This window comes from Mustela putorius, unplaced genomic scaffold (genome assembly GCF_011764305.1).
Source record: "Mustela putorius furo isolate JIRA1106 unplaced genomic scaffold, ASM1176430v1.1 tig00003858_pilon_pilon_pilon, whole genome shotgun sequence".
In the NCBI taxonomy this organism is placed as follows: domain Eukaryota; kingdom Metazoa; phylum Chordata; class Mammalia; order Carnivora; family Mustelidae; genus Mustela; species Mustela putorius.
This window is the reverse complement of record NW_025422010.1, coordinates 3,273,988-3,289,624: the sequence shown is the minus strand read 5'-3', so window position 1 is coordinate 3,289,624 and position 15,637 is coordinate 3,273,988. Positions and strand designations below refer to the sequence as shown.

Genomic DNA, 15,637 nt, shown 5'->3' with positions numbered 1-15,637 from the left:
CATCATTGGCCCACCTGGCGCTCTGTCTTATTGACTTGCGGAGGCAGGCAAAGGGTTCAGCCCATGTTCAGTGCTTTTTCTGAACAGTGTGTGTTTGCTTGCAGATTGTGACCCACAGCTCCTTCATCATCTGTGTTGGGGTCCCCTCCGGATGTTCAATGAGCATGGCATGGAGACCGCCCTGGCCTGCTGGGAGTGGCTGCTGGCTGGCAAGAACGGAGTGGAAGTACCGGTAGGACACTGGCTGTGTTCAGTTCCTGAGGGTAGGGCTGGTGAGAGAGAGAGCTTGACCTGGCTGCTTAGCTGACAAGCTTGGAAACTCAGGCAAGCCCCTTATCCTCTGGACCCTCAGTCTCCTTATCTGTAAGATTGTGATATTAATGCTTGACCACTGGGCTATCTCAGAGAAGACAGGGAATATATGTTAAAAGGATCCTAGTGGCTCCTAGACATTGTTGTTTCTCAGAAGCTCAGTAGAGGGAGCCATTTCTCTGAGTAGAACACATGGGATAGGTTTGGGAGCGGTGGTAGTTGTCCACCATGGTATTTCTCTTGGCCTGCTCACTTTGGGAGGGACAGTCTTCCTGGTGACCATATTTCTAAAGTTAGTTCTTGAGGAAGTCCTGACTCAAGATCATATATGCCCTTTCAACTGATTGGATGAATATCCAAGAACTGTTGTGTTTTTCAAAGATCTCGTTAATTTTCATAACAACAGGGAATTTGGCATTTTTTTCTTCCATGTCTTAAGATGACTTGAATTAAGTGGTCAAAGGGAGTATTTTCTTTTTCTTATTCCCTGAGGAAAATAGAATATTCCCGAAGATGAAATTAGAATGTTCCAGGCAGGTGATGGTGGCAATAATCATCATACCTCACACTTGCCTGGGATGTTCTAACGGCAGAGGGTTTGTATTGGGCACACCATTCAGAGTTTGGGGAAATGTTTTGGTCAGTTGGCGTCTCTGGGAGATTACCTGGTCAGGGATAAGCACTGACAGCTGCCTCTCAGAAGAAGGAGTCAGCTGAGGCCCTGGGCTTACCAGTGGCTCCTGGACCCTTTCTCCCTGGATCTAAGTTAGGCACTGGGTTCTCAGCCTGGCCAGCTCTGCTCATATTAGGGAGCATGCAGAAGGGCCTGTGAGTCCTGCTGCAGCCTCTAGGGGCTCTGACTTCTGGGCAATGCTCCTCATCTGTATAATGAGGATAATAGCACAGGCATCCTTGACATAGGTTTTATTGTGGAGATTGAATGGCTTAATGCACCTCACGGGCCAGGAACAGTGCCCAGAATAAAGCGATCTGTGAGTAAATACTAACTGTTGTTGTAGTGGTGGTGGTTGTCGTTGCCAGGTAGAGGATTCTGCATCAACAGCAATCTGCCATTGTTGTCACATACACCCATATACCACCCCCCCTTTTGGGGATCATCTGTTTTACTGCTGTGTATGTTATATGCCTTATAGTAGTGTTATTTTTGTTCTAAAAGTCAAAAGCCAGGGCACCTAGGTGGCTCAGTCAGTAAAGCATCTGACTTCCGCTCAGGTCTTGATCTTGGAGTTCAGGGATCAACGTCCACCTCTGGCTCCTCACTTGGAGGGAAGTCTGTTTGTCCCTCTCCCTCTTCCCCTCTCCCACTCATTCTCTCTCTCTCTCAAATAAATAAAATCTTTAAAAATAAAACTAAAGGGCACCTGGGTGGCTCAGTTATTGAGCGTCTGCCTTTGGCTCAGGTCATGGTCCCCGGGTGCTGGGATTGAGTCCCACATCGGGCTCTCTGCTCAGCAGGAAGCCTGCGTCTCCCTCTCTAACTCTGCCTGCTTATGTTCCTTCTTTCTCTGTGTCTGTCTCTATCAAATGAATAAGCAGGGTCTTTAAAAAGATAAAATAAGGGGTGCCTGGGTGGCTCAATGGGTTGAACTTCCACCTTCGGCTCAGGTCATGATCTCAGGGTCCTGGGTTCAAGCCCTGCGTCAGGCTCTCTGATCAGTGGGGAGCTTGCTTCCCCCTCCCCCTCTGCCTGCCTCTCTGCCTACTTGTGTTCTCTCTCTCCCTCTCTGTCAAATTAATTAATTGATTAATTAATTAAAGAATTAATTAAAGTCAAAAGCCTTTCAAAGAAGTTAAGAAAAGGACTTTTTTTAAAGCCTTACACATTTATCCAGATATTTCCCATTTCTCACACTCCTCAGGTGTTTCTGTGGACTCAGATTCAGTTGTTCTCTTCAGCCCAAAGAAATTCCCTCAGCATTGCCTATAGTTCAGCTCTGCTGGAGTAAATTCTCTCTGCTTTAGTTCACTTTCTTTTTTTAACCTCTGCTGAGATTCTCTGTATCTTCATCGAGTTTTTCCATCTTTACCTAGAACTATTTGGTCATATTTACAATATTTATTTTATAATCCTTATCTGATATGTTCTAGTATCAGGGTCATCTGTGCGTCTGTTTCTGTTGATTTCTTTTTTCTTTAGTGTTTCAAATGTTTTCATTGTGTTGTAGACTTTGTGCATAGAAAAGCAGTGGAGGGGCGCCTGGGTGGCTCAGTGGGTTAAAGCCTCTGAGGTCATGGTCCCAGGGTCCTGGGATCGAGCCCCACATCGGGCTCTCTGCTCAGCAGGGAGCCTGCTTCTCTCTCTCTCTCTCTCTCTCTCTCTCTCTGGGGCCTCTGTTGCCTGCTTATGATCTCTGTCAAATAAATTATTTAAAAGAAAGAAAAGCAGTGGAGACTGAGGAGCACTGCTATTTCACTTTCCTAGGAAATAGGTCTTTCTTTTGTTGGGTGACTAAAATAAAGATCACAATCCCTACCCCTGAGGGATCAGTCTTGGCAAGAAGGATGGACTCTTCCTACTTTTCACCTCACCTTCACTTCCCTTTTTTCTCCCCCATCAAAATTAGAAAAGGGATCATGGGAGGATTTTTATGCCAAACAAACTGATGTTTTGTCTGGGGTCTTTCAGACTCCAATCTATTTCCCCTGCCCCTGCCATCAGCAGTAGCTCTGCTGGCTTCAGGTCTTTCGGCCTTTGGCAGGCCTTGGCCACCCACTTGTGTCCAGACCCAACACTGGCTCATGAGCTGCTAGAGCTTGTTGCTTCTTATGTAAAGTCTCTTTAAATCAGTTCTCTATGGCTTTCTCATCTAACACTCAGCAGTCCAACAGATAAGCCTTTTTTTAAAATTTTGTCCAGACTGTTCTTGCCGTTCACTTGGGACTGAAGGTCATCTGTGTCCTCGCACTCCCTGACCCTGCCTGTGTAAGGACCTCTTGTCCAGGCCCAGCAACATCTTGGGGAGAATTTTGACTTTTGTTTTTGTGTCTTTCATATTGTTGGCTTCTGGTTTTTAATTTTTTCTGTTATAAAAACCATGTATGTTCTTTACAGAGAAGTTGAAAGATAAGAGTAGAATGAAAAAAAACAAAAACCCTTCATAACTCCAACTTTAGAGACAATTGCTGATGGCATCCTGATGCTTCTGCATCCCCAGAGAGACAGAGTTATGAGTTTGTTGGGTTCATCCCACCTTGAAAACCTGCTTTGTGAGATTCTGGGGCCTGTATGCCACTAAGATGGAAAAGACCTGTGATCTCTTTGGTGTGGTGCTCAAATTCATGACCCAAATCAAAGGAACTAGCCCCACACTGACCTCCACCCATCTGCCTCCAAATCTCCATGGATGCCAACATAGTCCTTCCCTCTGCTCAGACAAAATCCTGATTCCCCTTTTTGCACTTCTCACAAATGATCCTCAGCAAATCCTATCGGACTTTTCTTTCTACCTTTAAAGTATATCCAGAAGCTGGCCACTTGCCAGCATCCCGACTGCTGCCCCTGGCCCCAATCTCCTTCATCTCCCCTGGACTAGGGAGGCAGACGCTGCTTCCACATGGGCCCTCTCTGCCTTCTCCACACATACACAAAGTGCATCAGTAAAATATGGGTCACATTAGGTCCTTTCTGTGCCCCAGACCTGTCAGTGCTGCCCATGGTCACTCAAAATAGAAGGCACACTTGTTTCTATAGCCTACAAGCCTCTCTGCCATCCCAGCTTTCCCCCCTCTGTCCCTTGTCTACCTTGCTTCATGCACCCTAGGGTCCCTGCTGCCCCTGCCCTCCAGGCATGTTCCTGCTTTAGGCTGTACCCTCACTTGGCAATGCTCTTTTCAGGCAGCCAAAAAGCTGCATGCCTCACTCCTACATCTCCTCCATGGCTTGTCTCCACTATCCCCTGCCCACCATGTCTAGAATGTCATGCACATACGTCCATTCATTCTTCTAAGCCCCCTCATGACTCGGTTTCCCCTTAGCTTTGATCAATGTCTGATATCTAGATCTCACTTCCCTTGCCATCTGTGGCCCTCCCTTGTAGACTGGGTGGCTGTTTGTGTCATTCACTGCTCCATTCCCAGAGCCTGGAGGGTCTATGTTGAGTGGAGAAAAGGACCTGGGCTCCAGAGCCAAAATCCAGCCCTGCCTTTGCCAGATTAGAGGCCGTGAGCAGGCAGCCTCACCTCTGCAACCATGGTGCTTCAGGGTTGTCAGAAAGATTCAGCCAGGTTGCTTGGCAGAGTCTGTTGAGGGCCCACCCAGCACTAGGCCCTTCCCAGGCGTGCTGGGACCACACCACAAAGCAGGAAGCCAGCACCTGGCCTAGTGATAGTTCAAGAATGGACTTTTTGGTAGAAAACGGCTGGGATATTAGGTCATAAGTGATCTTTATGTTTTTGTTCATGCTTTCCTTGGTTTTCTAAGTTTTGTTTGTTAAGTGTGTATTCTTTTTTTTTTTTTCCTAAGGGGTGGGAAAGGGCAGAAGAGAGGAAAGAGGGAATCTTAAGCAGACTCCACCCCCAACACAGAGTTTGACGCAGGACTCAGTCTCAGCCCTGAGATATGACCTGAGCCAAAATCAAGAGTCTTTTTTTTTTCCTTTTAAGATTTATTTATTTATTTATTTGACAGAGAGAGTGTGTTCACAAGTGGGCAGAGAGGCAGGCAGAGAGAGAGGGAAGCAGGCTCCCTGCTGAGCAGAGAGCCCAGTGTGTAGCTCAATCCCAGGACCCTGAGATCCTGACCTGAGCTGAAAGCTGAAATCAAGAGACTTAACTGAGCTTAACCGACTGAGTCACCCAGGTGCCCTGAGCATGTATTCCTTTTATGTTCCTTTACATAGTCCTCAGCTTCGCAGAGCCACTAACCTTCATTGCATACTTGCAGTTTATGCGGGAGATGGCAGGGGCCTGGCAGATGACAGTGGAGCAGAAGTTTGGCCTGTTTTCTGCGGAGATAAAGGAAGCAGACCCCCTAGCAGCATCAGAAGCCAGTCAGCCCAAACCCTGTGCCCCCGAAGTGACCCCTCACTACATTTGGATTGACGTAAGTGCTTCTCCATCTTTTTCCCACTATAGCTGTGAGGTCAGGGATGTCCCCGAGCCAGTGGGCCAGTAAACGTGGAACTCCAGGTTTAAGACTGCCATACCTGGGGCTGAGGGGATGGCTCTTCCAGACTCGTCCCCAGCCCCTTGCTGGAACATCGTGCTTCCCCTAAGATCCCCACCCGCCCTTCTGTTGGCCCAGAGCTCCACCTTAGCTGGCCATGCTGGCTCCATGCTGGCTCCGTGCTGGCTCCACGGGCGGGCAGGCCAGGCTCCAGCAGAGCAACATGTTCTCCTTCCCACTCAGTTCCTGGTGCAGCGGTTCGAGATCGCCAAGTACTGCAGCTCAGACCAAGTGGAGATCTTCTCCAGCCTGCTACAACGCTCCATGTCCCTGAACATCGGTGGGGCCAAGGGGAGCATGAACCGGCACGTGGCAGCCATCGGTCCTCGCTTCAAGTGAGGGGCTCTCCTCTCATGGTGGTGGCAGGGGTGGGGTGGGGGGAGGTAGAGCTGCTGGTATGGGAGGCAGTCTGTGTGGGAGGTTCCCAAGCTTGGTCTGGTTTATTTTGTTTTGTTTTGTTTTTATCAGAAATCAATCAAGCCCTAGTATATGCAAGGCCTTTGGAGAGGGGATCTGAATGGAATGATCTGGCCGGCCATGCCCAGGGCTGAGGAAGTCAGCCAATGGGCTGTCCATAGCGGGGGAGTGTTCAGGAAATGGCTCATTCAGGAACCTGGGGCACCCAAATGTTGGGCAGCCTTTCTAAATTGGCTGGGGATAGATGGTAGTGAAAGGATTCTGGTGTCACAGTGGTGAGTGGAAAACAGCAGGTGGTGTAGTGGAGCTCAGGTGTGACAAGCTCAGACTGGGGGGCTGGCAGTGACTTTGGGCTGGTCTCTTTACCCCTCAGAGATGTTCACATAAAACTTCTGATCATGTTGACTACACCAAGTCGACTTTTGCCAAGTCCCATGCAAAATACCAACCACACCAGGAGATACTCCCTTTTGGGGGATATGTAACCTAATAGGGAGGCTCAGGCCTGGTGCTACGGTCAGGGGTGCTATGGACACAGCAGGCTGGGTGAATCTGGCATGGGGAAGGCCTGGAAGTGCCTGGGTGGTCAGTTGTAAGGAGACTGAGAGGCCCCCCTTTCAGGGTATGCTGCTCCTGCCCGTACCCCTTCCTTCCGCCAGCACCAGCTCTTTCTACTCCCCTGAGCTCCAGAACCATGTTCCTGCAGCCCCCAGGCACCCCTGGGATGGTGCTTCTAGACCGCTGTGGGGAAGGGCTAGTACTCTTTTCCCTTCATTTCTAGTCCATCACAGACCTGTACCTTTATAAAAGGCATGAGAATAAATTACTAGAAAAGGCTTCACACTGGACCCCTATAGCAATGTGAAATTGCTGTAGAAATGAGCAGGATCCCCTCTCAGTTTCTGTAGTACCTTGTCACAGACCAACACCATCTGTAGATGCCCATCGAGTAGCCCTGGTCTGGCAGAAACCAGATGCTTGGTAAATGTCTTTTTCTTTTAGCTTGAATTAAATGTTCCACCTTTGTAGCCCTAGAGGTGACTGCGCTCAGAAGGTAGTTGGCAGGTGGTGTGCAATACGCGCTCTGGCCAAGGCAGATGAACACAAATTGTCCGTTTACCCCCAGTTAGAATGAAGGTTTAAAAAACAACAGCTAAAAACAAAACAAAACAATAAAACAACCTTTCCTAAGACATTTCTGGTCCAATAAACCTGAGGAGTGGCAGTCACCTGGCTGGGGCCACAGTCCTGGCCTCCAAGAGCTCTGTCATCCAGAGACGTGCCCCAAGCCCAAGGTCCACATGGTTGGTACAGGAGCCAGAGACGATGCAGGTGTCCCTGGGCAGCATGCTCTGACTGGGTCCCAGTGTTCTCTCGCAGACTGCTGACTCTTGGGCTGGCCCTCCTGCACGCCGACGTGGTCCCAAATGCAACCATTCGCAACGTGCTTCGAGAGAAGATCTACTCAACCGCCTTTGACTACTTCAGGTACTCCCCCAGCTGTGCTGCTCGCAGGTGTCCCACATCCCCAGAAGTCATGGCATAAAACAGTGTGGCCTGATCCATTCACTGGCGTCCCTGGGTTGGAAAATGCTCAGCCTTGTGCTGTGTTTCCACGTGTGTACTCAGTTAGAACTAGCCTCCCTACACAGTGTACGCACGTTTCCCCCCAATTCAGTTGACTGAAGAGATTAATCGCATCCATTTAACTTTCCAGTTCCTATGAATGGTAATTGCACAAAGGTTTGCTTTGCGAGTGCGTAGATTGTGTTGTCTAGAGACAGCTGCAGCTGCACGATGCTCCACAAGGACACCATTCAGCCGAGGGCTGTCGACAGCACTGGGGTTAGTGGCAGAGGTGGTCATGAGAGGACTCAGAAAATCATTACTCTTTTTTCCATGAGAATGAATGAGACCGTTTTTGCTGATGACTAGTTCTGGGCTCACCTTTTGTCATTCAGAGACCACTCATGTCACCTCTCATGTGCTTTTATAATATGCGTGGCTTCTAGTCCCAAAGTCTAGGCACTTAACTCTTGTCTTCTTGTGGTTGTTTGAAGTTGCCCCCCAAAGTTCCCTACTCAAGGAGAAAAGAGGTTGCGTGAAGACATAAGCATAATGATTAAATTTTGGACAGCCATGTTCTCAGACAAGAAGTACCTGACTGCCAGCCAGCTTGTTCCCCCAGGTAAGCCTTGTCCTCAGCTGGGCAGCTGCTCCTGGGTGTTGGGACCAAGGCATGGGACAGTAGTGTGAGGTGGGCAGCCCTGCAGGAGCCCAGTCGGAACAGTGAGGGTCCTGCCAAGTCCTGGCCATGGCCCTGCTGCACGCTCACAAGACCCAAAGCCTGCCTGTCCACCACGGGTCCTCCAGCCTCAGCTGACAAACATGAATGAGCACAGGAGGCCCTGAGCAGAGGCCACATGACATAATGTCCCCCAGCCCCAGCCAGTTCACCAGCCTTCACAGCCTATCTGACAGCCCATCCTGGGGTAAGGCCCAGGTGCCAAGATGAGTAGGGCACTGTCTGCTGTCACCTGGTTGGTGATGTCAACATGAGATTGTGGGAGTACCCCTCAAGGACAGGCCCTTGCCCCCCTCCCTGGAGTTGGGGAGCCAGGGAGAGTTTTCTGGAAGAGGTGACATGTGAGCCGAGTCTCTGAGGATAAATAGGAGCCAGGAGCCGACAGGGTTAAAGAAAAGGTGCTACAGTGTAAGCAAGCAGCAAACCACAAAGAAACATTCTGTTTCTCAGAGGAGCATAGTTTCTGCAGGCAGACCCCCAGCCAACAACCTGACTACAGGAAAAGGAAAGGCAAATAAAAAGATTTTCTGAGGCTGTGTCCTGGCTCCACAGAGAGCAGGGCCAGCAGCGCTCCTTGCCTGCCTGTAGGGCCTGACTCACTGCGGTGCTGATGGGCGGCGTCATGATGGCCATGAGAGAGCTGTTTGTAATTGATCAGGATTGCCACCCACATTTTCTTTTTTCTATTTTAAAAGCTAGGAGTGGGGCGCCTGGGTGGCTCAGTTGTTTAAGCATCAGACTCTTGATTTCAGCCTAGGCAGGGTTGTGGGATCAAGCCCCATGCCAGGCTCCACGCTAAATGGGGATTCTGCTTGAGATTCTGCCTCTTCTGCCCCTCTCCCACACCAGCATCCACACACACTCTTTCTCAAATAAATAAATAAAATCTTTTTTAAAAAAGAAGAAGAAGAAGGAGCGCCTGGGTGGCTCAGTGGGTTAAAGCCTCTGCCTTCAGCTCAGGTCATGATCCCAGGGTCCTGGGATTGAGCCCCACATCAGGCTCTCTGCTCAGCAGGGAACCTGGTCCCCCCCCCCACCCCGGCCTGCCTATCTGCCTAATTTTGATCTCTCTCTCTCTCTCTGTGTCAAATAAATAAATTTAAAAAGAAAAAGAAAAAGGCTAGGAAGAATAGTAAGCTTTCTCTGTAAAACAGTTCAAAAAACTTCCCCAGGGTACCTGGCTGGCTCAAGCAGTAGAGTGTACCTGTGCCTCTTGATCTCAGGGTGGTGAGTTCAAGCCTCACCTTGAATGTAGAGCTTACATTACCAAAAAAACAAAAACAAAAACAAAACACTTATTCTGAAGATCCATCAACACCATGTCTCTCCCTCCTTGCTCTTGCACTGACCCCCTTATCTGTGGTGAAAATCCAGACACCTCATTCTGGAAGCAACAATGTGTTTCCCTACAGATAACCAAGATACCCGGAGCAATCTGGACATAGCGGTCGGCTCTCGGCAGCAGGCCACTCAAGGCTGGATCAATACCTACCCCCTGTCCAGTGGCATGTCGACCATCTCCAAGAAGTCAGGTCGGTTGAAGGTTTGCTAGTCCAAGTCATATCCTGGCAGTTCAGACTGTGAGCGGAGCACTGAAAGGCAGCTTCCTCTGGGGTTCTAGAAGTGAAGGATGGGCCAGTGTATTCACAGACATGCACTTGGGCCTTCTCTCTCCCTGCCCAGGCATGTCTAAGAAAACCAACCGGGGCTCCCAGCTGCACAAGTACTACATGAAGCGAAGGACGCTACTGCTGTCCCTGCTGGTAAGGTGACCCCTGTGCTATGGTCATAGCACCAGGAACGGGAGCAGAGTGGCATGTGAGTGCACACAGAAGGCACACTGATGTCTCATCTCACCAGGCCACTGAGATTGAGCGTCTCATCACATGGTACAATCCACTGTCAGCCCCGGAATTGGAGCTGGACCAGGCCGGAGAGAACAGTGTGGCCAACTGGAGGTCCAAGTACATCAGCCTGAGTGAGAAGCAGTGGAAGGACAACGTTAACCTCGCCTGGAGCATCTCTCCTTACCTGGCCGTGCAGCTGCCAGCCAGGTAGGCCACGGTCTCACCTGCCTCATGAGGGCCTTGCCAGAAGCCCGGTAAAAGGACACCTGAGTGGGGAGGAATATGATGTGGTCACTGCCAAGGAGAGTCAGGGAAGTGATATTAGAGGCCTGTTCCTCTGCCCTAGATGTTGACCCAGTGTTTCTGTGCAGTGGTTACACAGCACAGATGCCTGCCTGGAGTGCCCCAGTACCCGGAGCCCAGGCACAAGACGTCAGAGCACATTTGCAGCCCCAGTCTTGTATCTGAAGAGGATAGGAGCACATGGAGGCTGTCGCTCCAGGGTGGCCAGCCTGGGGAGCCTTTGGTTTGTTCCCACAGGCCTTTCAGTGACCGGCTTCTCAAATTGGGTGGCCAGCAGCCAAGTGTCCTGTGAACTCTCCCCTCATTGCTCTCCACAGTCAGAGCTCTTAGACCAGTGGTAGCCAAGAGGGGTCTCCCAGGACCCTGTTACCTCCCCATGTGCATCCACCCCACATGCAGGGGTGGACATTTCTTCCCCACGAGCCCACACTTGCCTGTTTACCGTCCTCTGCATCAGGACCGCAGCCTGATAGTGTTCGTGGAAAGTCTACCTTGTGTTAGCCTGAGGCGGCGCCCCCTGAAAATGTACCCATCCTCCCCTCTGCTGACCTACCTTCCGGCCCATGGGCTGCCACTCCGTAGATGGTCTGCTTCGGCACCAAGGCAAGGGTGTGTTCTGAAGACAAGGACTTCAGAAAGGGGGAATGTCCTTTGGGGAGTGTAGGATAATTCCTGTTGGAGATCATTCTGTCATTCACGTTGTAGCCAGTCATAGTGCTGTTCATTGTAAACACTCACGGTCAGAGTTACCAATATGTCAATAGCATCGTGTTTCAGTGTCACTTGGCACTAATCTGTATCCCTCCAGTTCAGGTCTCCCTCTACCTCCCTCTCTTCTGGGGAGGTGAGAGAGGCCCCTCTACCCATACCCTGCGTGTGCCATAGGTTTAAGAACACAGAAGCCATCGGCAACGAGGTGACCCGTCTCGTTCGGTTGGACCCAGGAGCCGTTAGTGACGTCCCCGAAGCTATCAAGGTAGTGACGCACGTGGGCTCAAACTGCACAAAAACAAATGCCTCCAGGGGCGCCGGGGTGGCTCAGTTGTTAAGCAGCTGCCTTTGGCTCAGGTCATGATCTCAGGGTCCCGGGTCCAAGTCCCACATTGGGCTCTCTGCTCAATGGGGAATCTGCTTCTCCCTCTGCCTCTGCCTGCTGCTCCCCCTGCCTGTGTTCCCTCTCTTGCTGTGTCTCTCTGTCAAGTGAATAAAATCCTCAAACCAAACCAAACAAATGCCTCCCAAATGCCTGGAAACTAGAAATGTGACAAACCTGGCAACCTCGGTGGGTTAATAACTTTTCTAATTTCCAGTGTTTTCCATTTCTCGAGTGAGGCATTTATTATGCTTGCAGTAGAAAAATATTGACTGTACTTCACCCAAGTTAGAATTATGCTACTTTGCATCATGTATCAGAACATTTCCCCACATTGTTGTAAATGCTTTATCATCATCACCTCGGGGCTGCCCCTGATATAACAGGATGGGACTGGGTGTTTCCAGAGGGGCCCCAGGGACTGCCTGTGCCATACCATCTCCCTGCTTCCTTCCCAGTTCCTGGTCACCTGGCACACCATCGATGCCGACGCACCTGAGCTCAGCCACGTGCTGTGCTGGGCGCCTGCGGACCCGCCCACAGGCCTCTCCTACTTCTCCAGCATGTACCCGCCGCACCCTCTCACTGCGCAGTACGGGGTGAAAGTCCTGCGGTCCTTCCCACCGGTGAGCTCCTGTCCTACCTGAGTCAGCCTTGGTGGGACCACAGTCCGTGTTGAGGTGGAGACAGGAAGGACGGGCTTTATCTGAAACTTGATATGGGCCTGATGAAACGTTGATCCATCTTAAGCATGCTTCAATCCCGTTTCTGTTCAGGCAGTCACAGAAGACAGATTTAGTTGACTCAGGTATGTTGGGAAGTTGACTTGAGTTTGGTGCCAGTTGTGGCTGCGTGGGCAGATCGCCCAGCTGTGGACTGCTGGGAAGGCTGGGGATCCCATGTGACAGCTATAGTGACAAGGGTTTGGTAGCTGACTTGCGGAGGCCCCAACACATGAGACTGCTGTAACCTCAGCCCTTGTCTCTGCATAGGCCCCCAGCAGTGAACACACATGGGCCATAACCCCTGTCCTTAAAGATACGGGAGCCTCGTTCCTTTTGCTTTTTCTCATCCATCCTGTGTTTCAAGCCATCGCCATTTTCCTTGCTGTCCTCTGGTTCTTTCCCTGGTTCTCAGTCTCTGTGATCGCCAGCAAGACACCTCCAGCAAGGTGTCCCATTGGCTGAGTGACAGCAGAGCCGTTCCAGGTTGGAGTGGGGCCCTGGGACAGCCATCTGTGTTGCCTTTGTTTTCACTGTCCTGGAGGTAAGGAATTATTTTCCCTTCCTGGAGGTCATGATCGCTTGTCCTCCTCCTTTACAGGACGCCATCCTGTTCTACATCCCCCAGATTGTGCAGGCCCTTAGGTATGACAAGGTAAGACTGTGCCTGCCTGTACTGTCCCTCCCTCTGCAAGCTGTGCTGGTTGATGGGGAGGGAGCCCTCAGCAACAGGGATGGGGCCTGGGGAGCAGAGCCGCCAGGCTCTGACCTGGTCCCAGAGCTCTTATACACACCGGAGGCTGTGGCTAGTGCTCATGGCCAGGAGGCCCACCTCACCCCGCCTCACCCCGAGGCCCTGTCTTGCTATGCCGGGTGGGTGGGCTCTAGAAGTATTGCCAGCCGCTTCCTCTGGCCCTGAATCCAGCTCCCTTGTCTCTTCGGTGGGAAGCAAGGAGGGTGAGACAAGATGACATATGTATTAGTGTGCTCGGGCTGCCATAGCAGAGAACCACAGAGCGGGGGCTTAAATGTATTTCTGACAATTCTGGAGGCTGGAAGTTGGAGATCAAGGTGCCCATGGGGTTGGTTTCTTTTGAGGCTCCTCTCCTGGGCTTACCGATGGCTGCCATGTCCCTGTGTCCTCATGTGGTCTTCCCTCTGTGTGTCAGTGTCCTAATCTCCTCTTATTATAAGGACCCCACATTGGACTAGGCACACAATCAGCTTTTTTTTTTTAAGATTTATTTATTTGGCAGAGAAATCATAAGTAGACAGAGGCAGGCAGAGAGAGAGGGAGAAGCAGGCTCCCCGCTGAGCAGAGAGCCCTATGCGGGGCTCAATCCCAGGACCCTGAGATCGTGACCTGAGCCGAATGCAGAGGCTTAACCCACTGAGCCACCCAGGTGCCCCATTAATCAGCTTTTTAAAGGCCTGTCTCCAGACACCATCACACTGAGGCATATGTATGTGACTTCAACTCATGAATTGTGGGTTGGGGGGCACAATTCAGCTCATCATGTACAGCACACCTGTACGTGAGTTGCCTAGCCTGGGGCCTGGCACAGAAACATCCCCAACACAGGGCTGACCACAACCCTGAACCCACACTGCCTGTGCTCCATCCCAGCAACCGCTCTCTACCTGTGCTAGAGTCACACTGGGAAACCCATAGCGAGGAATTATTTGAAATCTGACCTGCTTAGTAAGCCCAGCTAGCCATGTTAAGGACATCTGTCCAGAGAATACTTTACCAGATGCAGGGGCCACAAACTACTGGTCAGGGGAGAGGCCATTCTTTCAGAAGTCTTCCAGAAAAGCCAGCCCTTCATTTTTAACTTTAGGACAGCGCAGTTAAAGCTGGAGTTAGAAGTAGGAGAACATGACTAAGAAGGAGAAAGAGGAGAGTCCTTAGGATAGTGGCTGTGGTGTGTCAACTCATGAAGAAGTGTCTGTGTGTTAGAATTTTCTGGAACCTGCCTATCACTGTAGAACATTGTTCCAGACAACCAGTTTATAGCTGAGTTTTAGTACCCAGCCTACTCATTCCTATTGCTTGACAACAGCAGATGCTGGTTGGAGAGTTACAGTTCTTAGAGTCCAGGGGGAAGCACAGAGGAAATAAAAGCTGGCTCCTTCCTGTTTTGCAGACCTCACCGCCTGGGGCCCCACCTGCCCCACCTGCCCCACCAGCCAGCTAGCAAGCTGGAACTTGGCCTAACCCCTGCACTGGGCTCACACATCCCCAGGCAAGCTTCCTCACACAGCCGGAAACCACTGGGACTCACTTCTTGCTAGGTCTGCAAGTGCTGGGAGTCCACTCCCACACTGGGTTAGTCTCTCTCGGCAGAGAGGTGTCCAGCCTGCTCTGATGGTGACCTTGCTCTCCTATAGATGGGCTACGTGCGAGAGTATATTCTGTGGGCGGCATCCAAATCCCAGCTTCTGGCGCACCAGTTTATCTGGAACATGAAAACTAACATCTATCTGGATGAAGAAGGGCACCAGAAAGACCGTGAGTATTTACTTGTACCTTCCCTCAGGCCTCCCCTCCAATCTTTAACCCTCCAGAGCCCTCCCAGGGCCTGTGCTGCCCCCACCCATCGTTCTGCTTCCCATCCTTTAGTGGAAACATCTTATCTTTAACACCTAGCAGGAGCAGGACCCACTCCTTCTTCAAGCCTTTGCTAACCTCACCTGCAGACTCCCTGCCTACCCTGGCACCATCCTGCCGCTCCCCAAGCCTCTGTGAGAACTTCTTCTCACCCTGCACTTGACCTAGCAGTTCCATGTGGGGACGAGATGGCCACTCAGAGCAATGGTTCTCAAACAGAGCTTGTTTGAGAGCTTGTCTTCACACCCTTTAAAACTAGTGAGGCCCCCAGAGAGCTTCGATTTACACAGGCTTTAGCTCTCAATGTTAACTGGTGTTGGACGGTAAAACCAAGTCCTTTAAAAAATATAAGCCCATTACATGGTAACGTAAATAATGTATTTTTGTGAAACATAATTCAAAAAGGAGCAAGAAGAGTGGTGTTGCTTTACAGATTTGCAGATCTCTTTAATGTCTGTAATGTCATAACATCTTTAATGTAGTAAAAGACGGCAAGATTCCCACTCTGCTTCTGTGTTTAACCTGATGGAATATGCTGTTTCCGTTGAAGTCAATGTGGGGAATTCAGCTTCACACAGACCCGGAGCTGGAAGAGGAAGGAGGGTTTTAGTCGTCTTTCTGGTCACTACATATAGTCTCAGTTGATACTGCACCAAACCACAACAAGTGATAGGTTCTTAACGATGAACTGTGATGGGGATTTGAACTTACGTGAGCGAATTTCTCGGTGTGATGGCGTCTGGAGACAGCCCTTTCTTTAAAGTCCATTGGTCTCCCCAGCGCTCTTACCCACCCCCACCACCAGCAGGACTTCACAGCATTAAAGATCACATCGGTGAATG

General features: G+C 50.5%; 1 protein-coding gene across 1 annotated transcript in view; it reads left to right on the top strand.

The window, feature by feature from the left end:
- The window catches only part of PI4KA (phosphatidylinositol 4-kinase alpha), a 116,365-nt gene that overhangs the window by 92,101 nt on the left and 8,627 nt on the right, over positions 1-15,637 (top strand). Inside the window, exons 32-43 of the mRNA XM_045065273.1 lie at positions 105-232; positions 5,216-5,374; positions 5,681-5,832; positions 7,295-7,402; positions 7,975-8,102; positions 9,632-9,751; positions 9,903-9,982; positions 10,080-10,273; positions 11,255-11,345; positions 11,921-12,088; positions 12,786-12,839; positions 14,576-14,696. Coding sequence (XP_044921208.1) covers positions 105-232; positions 5,216-5,374; positions 5,681-5,832; positions 7,295-7,402; positions 7,975-8,102; positions 9,632-9,751; positions 9,903-9,982; positions 10,080-10,273; positions 11,255-11,345; positions 11,921-12,088; positions 12,786-12,839; positions 14,576-14,696 — 1,503 coding nt within the window. The remainder of the gene's footprint in view (positions 1-104; positions 233-5,215; positions 5,375-5,680; positions 5,833-7,294; positions 7,403-7,974; positions 8,103-9,631; positions 9,752-9,902; positions 9,983-10,079; positions 10,274-11,254; positions 11,346-11,920; positions 12,089-12,785; positions 12,840-14,575; positions 14,697-15,637) is intronic.